Source organism: Entelurus aequoreus, linkage group LG08, assembly GCF_033978785.1.
Source record: "Entelurus aequoreus isolate RoL-2023_Sb linkage group LG08, RoL_Eaeq_v1.1, whole genome shotgun sequence".
NCBI lineage: Eukaryota > Metazoa > Chordata > Actinopteri > Syngnathiformes > Syngnathidae > Entelurus > Entelurus aequoreus.
Window position 1 is genome coordinate 7404048 of NC_084738.1, and position 6153 is coordinate 7410200.

The 6153-nt window shown below is 37.8% G+C and overlaps 1 protein-coding gene across 2 annotated transcripts in view; it reads right to left on the bottom strand.

Annotated features, from left to right (window-relative positions):
* The window catches only part of LOC133655356 (C-Jun-amino-terminal kinase-interacting protein 4-like), a 93856-nt gene extending 90773 nt beyond the window's left edge, over window positions 1-3083 (bottom strand). For both annotated transcript variants that reach the window (XM_062055421.1, XM_062055420.1), the window contains exon 1: window positions 2515-3083. In XM_062055421.1, coding sequence (XP_061911405.1) covers window positions 2515-2814 — 300 coding nt within the window. In that variant the 5' untranslated portion in view covers window positions 2815-3083. The remainder of the gene's footprint in view (window positions 1-2514) is intronic.
* Between the last annotated feature and the right edge of the window lie 3070 nt (window positions 3084-6153).

Genomic DNA, 6153 nt, shown 5'->3' on the forward strand with positions numbered 1-6153 from the left:
GCTCGGCTGCATTGTTTTTTTCCGACCACAAACCCAGGTCGCCGGTGTGAGAGGCAAGTGTACTGTCTAGCGAGCTAAAAGAGCAGGCAATCCCCCAGATCACCAGCGCTATTCTTTTAAGTTGACTGGACTCTGTGCTTGCGCCCGTCGCAAAGGAGATGTATTCATGATTCAAAATTATTTTACGATATGTCTTTAAACAAGATATGAATTAAGAAAATATCATAATATCGATATAATTTATTTCACGTTAAAATTACCAAACGCCGCTTATTTATTGTGTTCCTTGTTCTCTCCCGCTCCCCTCCACGGGCTACTAAAACTGACTGTTTACAGTACAGTTGTCATTCACTTCAATTTCAGTTAATCTCGCTCAAAAATTAATATCTTTATATAAATATTTTGACAGGAAAATATATCGAGATGTACTTTTTCGTCCATATCGCCCAGCCCTAAATGGATGCTATTTTTTGCATTGTTGCTGTTGTGTTGAATAAAATCATGTTGTTGTTTTTTCCAAAATTCCTCATAGGTTCCCTTTCTTTAAAAAATAAAAAGGAAGCACATGGTCAGGGGATCATGGTGTATGTGTGCATGCCTGCGTGAGAAAAAAGATCATCCCAGATAATCGTGATCTCAATTCTAAGCATGAAAATTGACATTCCCATTTTTTTCAGAATAGTGCAGCACTCCACCAAAATGCACACAATGAGGCAATTATAAAGCCTTTTGTAAAAACGGAATGCAAAGGGGGCTTTTTAACACACAAAACCATTCTTATTTGCAAGGTTAAGATGTCTCTCTAAATCAGGGGTGTCAAATGTACGGCCCAAGGGCCAGATCAGGCCCGCGAAAACTCTCTTTGAACCACATCTAAACTACTGTAATGTCATCTGGTGTAACACCTTCCCTAGCTACCTTCACAAATTAGAATCCATGCAAAAGAAAACCATACGGGCCCTGTCATGGTCCAAGTTTAATGCCCCCACTCGACATCTATTCCATAATTATCATCTCTTAAGACTGACAGAGTTCAATATTTATCATAATGCTTGTCTAACCTATCAAGTCATCCACAGGCTGAATCTCAGGCTCTGTAGCTTGGTTCCTATCTATCGTCCCCAGCATGCCCACAACACTCGTAACTTTGACCTAATATCAGGTAAACATCGTCTACTGGCTTGTACTGCTCGAAGTGTTGTATGCAGGGGACCAAAGATTTGGAACCGGCTTGATGAAAGCCTCAGGATGCTGTATTCATTCTCCAACTTCAAAAAGAAACTGAAATCTTACCTATTAACCACCTATCTCTAATGCCTCATGTGGAGTAGACTAGTGTTGGGTTGTGCATGGTTGAATGAATGTATGTATGTATGTGTATGCTTGCTTTAGTACTCCTATTTTGTGTTTATCATATAGCGTTTTTGTGCTTGCCACCATGTTTCAGCATTCCATGCATATATTGTCCTCTGGACCCCCTGCCAAAAGCTTCTTCTAGCTTATTTGGGGGACCCTTTCACTTACCACCATCCTTAAATGATATTCACTACTGTTGTAATTGTAATATGGTATTGTGAATAAACTTGAAACTTGAAAAAAAAAGGTGTTATCTGGTCCGTGGGATGAATTCGCCAATTACAAAAATTAACCTGAAATTTTTGAATGAAATAAACAGCTGTTCTAAATGTGTCCACTGGATGTCGCAATAGCAATTCTTTGTATCTTTGTAAATGGTGCTACATATGTACAAAATAAACCACATGATGTTAGTACATCAGTCGAAGAAAATGAGCAAACTACATAAATAACATCCTGTAATTGGATTTTGATATAATTTTTTTATCTTGATAGATTGAAAATGAACACCAATGAGTTGACTGATGAACATTATCACATCATTTTTTCAGAAAGTATAAATAACGAGAATTAAAGATAGAATAATATTAACCGCAACATTTAAGTGTAAAAAAATTAAAATAAACAGTTGTACAATTTCAGAATGTGCTTGATCTATTTGGGACGGTGTGGCTCGGTTGGTACAGCGGCTGTGCCAGCAACTTGAGGGTTGCAGGTTCGATCCCCGCTTCCGCCATCCTAGTCACTGCCGTTGTGTCCTTGGGCAAGACACTTTACCCACACCCACACTGGTTTAAATGTAACTTAGATAATGGGTTTCACAATGTAAAGCGCTTTGAGTCACTAGAGAAAAGCGCTATATAATTCACTTCACTATTTTTAAACAAAGAAAACAATCTGAAGTTGTCTTTATTTTTAAGTTATCGTGCCGGGAATTTTCCAGTCCGGCCCACTTGGGAGTAGATTTTTCTCCATGTGGCCCCCGACCTAAAACGAGTTTGACACCCCTGCTATAAATGAAGAACCGTTCGGGAAACCGAAAGAACCGACTCTTCTTTGGGAGTCATGCCAAAAGAGCCTAAAGAAGACTGGGAGTCTCCCAGCCACACCACGTTCTAAATGTTGCAAAACTGGCGTGAAAGTGTTGTGTTAACGCACCTCTTCGATGTGCTTTCTAAAGGACTTTTCTCGCTCGTACTGAGTAACGAGCTGCTCGTTGTCCTCCTTCAGCAACTCGATCTCCACTTCGTGCTCCTGGTTGACAGCGAACACCGAGTCCAAGTTCTCCAGCACGGCGACGACCAGCGGCATCAGCTGCTTCACCACGTCCTCGTCGTACCTCCCAATGAGCCGCTCGAACTCGCGGTAAATAGAATTGGCCAGACCCGAGACCCGCTCGGACATCATGGTCGAGCCGCCAGTGTCGTCCTGGTAGAGGACGACGTCGTCCAACTCCATGTCTTCGTCTTCTTCTTCTTTACCTCCCCGGCTAACGTCAGCGAGCTATGCGCAAACTTCAGCCGCCTTGTTACCCTCCCAAGTGGCTAAAACATCGCTCAGATGTGATATGTTGTACGGGGCGGAGATCAAGTCCGTCCTTAATGGCCGTGTGCCTGCTGCACCGTTGACTTTAAGAGGTTCCTTTAGCCGTGTTGTTGTTAGCAGTGCTGAAAAGTATTTCCTTACCTCCGCTTAGTTTTACTGACCAATAGGGCTGGGGCGACCGATACAAATGTCGATAGTAATACCGTGATGAGAGCGATATCCTTTTGTTTCATTTTATTTTCATACAGCCATCCATTTCCTACCGCGTATCCCTTTTTATTCATATATTTATGTATTGTTGTGTAGTTTATTCGAATTAATTCATAATGCTTAAATAGTCACATGGAAATATTGAACTATTGTGTCGATATTGAGTTTATGGACAAACACAGTAAATTGTGAACACGTCAGGAGACAAATTGGAAGGTTTTTGCTGTAATTTTTTTCAGAGAACCAGCAATTTACAGTATTTTATGTTTTTCCAAATGTTTTAGATGATGAATTTGTTTTGTTTGTCATTGTTTAAAAAAATACATTGAATTATTTGAATATGTGTATATTGATTTGTGTATTGATTCACTATAGTGAATCAATACAATATAGGAATTTCTACATTGGCCTGGAGGTGCAAAACAAAGTGACAATTACAGAAAAGACAAAAACCAAAAACAAAATACTGTACATCCATCCATCCATCCTTTTACCTACCGCCTGTTCCTCTCGGGGACACGGGGGATGCTGGAGCCTATCCCAGGTGTGCTCAATTTCAGAAAACACAAAAACAAAAGCCGAATCAACTTACAATTTCACAATAAAAAAAACCACATTACAATTTCAGAAGAAAAAAAACATTAAAATTTCAGAAAACACAAAAACAAAAGCCAACCCAATTTAAAATTCCAGGAAAGAAAACAAAACAAATCACAATTCCAGGGAACACAAAAACCGAAACAACTTACAATTTCAGAAAACAAATTAACAAAAAATGAAACACTACAATTTCAGAAAGCACAAATACAAAAGATGAAACAATTTACTATTTCAGAAAAAATAACAAAAAACTAAACATTAAAGTTTCAGGAAAAAGCAAAAAAAGCCGAAAAAACTTACAATTTCAGAAAACAAATTAACAAAATACGAAACACTTAACAATTTCAGAAAACACAAAACAAAAGCTGAAGAAATGTACAATTTCAGAAAACAAATTAAGAAAATACGAAACACTTAACAATTTCAGAAAACACAAAAACAAATGCCGAAACAATTTACAAATTCACAAACCGGAAAGGGAATGCCCCACTTCCGCTGGGGCTCCATCATTCAGGCTCTGCGACATGAACAAATTGATTGGCTGATTTAGTTTACAGTACAGTTTATGAAACTGTGCTGTAAATTGTTTTGCCTTTGTTTTCTTAAAATGTTAAGTGTTTTGTTTTTGTGTTACCTGAGATTGTAATTTATTTCATGAAATGTAAAAAGCGTTTTGCACTTTTCCAGGCCACTTTTTAAAATTAAAATAAATATATGTTTCAAAAATATTAAAATGTATTGATATGCACCTGTATTGTTACATTGTTCCCAAATAAAGTTGTTTATCAAAACAGATGTTACAATTGTATGATTAAATTTAAAAAATCCCTAAAGTATTTGTCCTGTGTTGTATTTTGATTATATCCACGATCAATAAATTAAAGGCATATCACAAAATCAACGAGTAAATGTAAAACAAACTGACGTTGAGAAAGAGTCGGTATCGGTAATAGTACGCCTGTATTTTCTTGGTATCGAATGGATAAAAACCAAACATTCCCGACTGTCCAACAGATGAGCCTCTGCTGCTGCATTCACTTGCAATCGGAAAAACTAAACCTGAGCAGTCAACTCCGCCCAAATTTTAACATGGACTATCACGATGGATTAAACACTGTTGTGGCAAACGTTTATGGACGTTTTTAACTTCAAAACTTTGACCCAAACAACATATGTTAGATTCGCACCAAAACAATCAATTTAACGCACAGTTGTTTATAAATGTAAGTGTTTAAAACTCCAGTCAGAGTGAGTAACTTCTATACTTTGTATGGCTAGCGTGATGATTGAGTGTACCTCAAACTAAACTGATTATAAACAGAATTCCATATAAAGATGTTTGCTGCAATTTAATTTAAAAGAGTCAGAGATTCGAAGCTTGAAATTACGAGTACAGTAAAGCGCATTGCTAGTGACGTCACACGCTAAAACGGGATGGGAGGATGGAGGCAGGCTGCTAATCCGAGAATCCTGAAACATTGCAAACTAGCGATGTGCGATACCACTGATTTTCTTTCCGTTCCGATACATGTAAAATTCAAATTCCAACAACAATACTTTGTGCAACTATACCCGACGTGTCTGCTAAATTTTTTTAATGTGTGTATTTTCAAATAATAACATATCTAAAAAACAGAGCAGAAAAAAGATCAAAGCATCGGAATGTAATGAGAAAATGTCTTTAAACTAATAAATATTAATAATAAACTTGGTCACATGTAACAAAAAGTTTTGTCTTGGACTGGACTACTGTACAAAACCAGTGAAGTTGGCACGTTGTGTAAATGGTGAATAACAACAGAATACAATGATTTGCCAATCCCTTTCAATTTATATTCAATTGAATAGACTGCAAAAACAAGATATTTAATGTTCGAACCAAGAAACTAGATTTTTTTTTTGCAAATAATCATTGATTTAGAATTTATTGGCAGCAACACATTGCAAAAAAGTTGGCACAGGGTGCATTTTTACCACTGTGTTACATGGCCTTTCCTTTTAACAACACTCAGTAAACGTTTGGGAACTAAGGAGACACATTTTTGAAGCTTTTCAGGTGGAATTATTTTTAATTCTTGCTTGATGTACAGCTTAAATTGTTCAACAGTCCAGGGTCTTCGTTGTGGTATTTTAGGCTTCTTTTTGCGCCACACATTTTCAACGGGAGACAGGTCTGGACTACAGGCAGGTCAGTCTAGTACCCGCACTCTTTTACTATGAAGCCACGCTGTTATAACACGTGGCTTGGCATTGTCTTGCTGAAATAAGCAGGGGCGTCCATGATAACGTCGCTTAGATGGCAATAAAAAAAAATGTTGCTCCAAAACCTGTATGTACCTTTCAGCATTAATGGTGCCTTCACAGATGTGTAAGTTACCCATGTCTTGGGCACTAACACACACCATACCATCATAAATGCTGGATTTTGAACTTTGCGCCTAT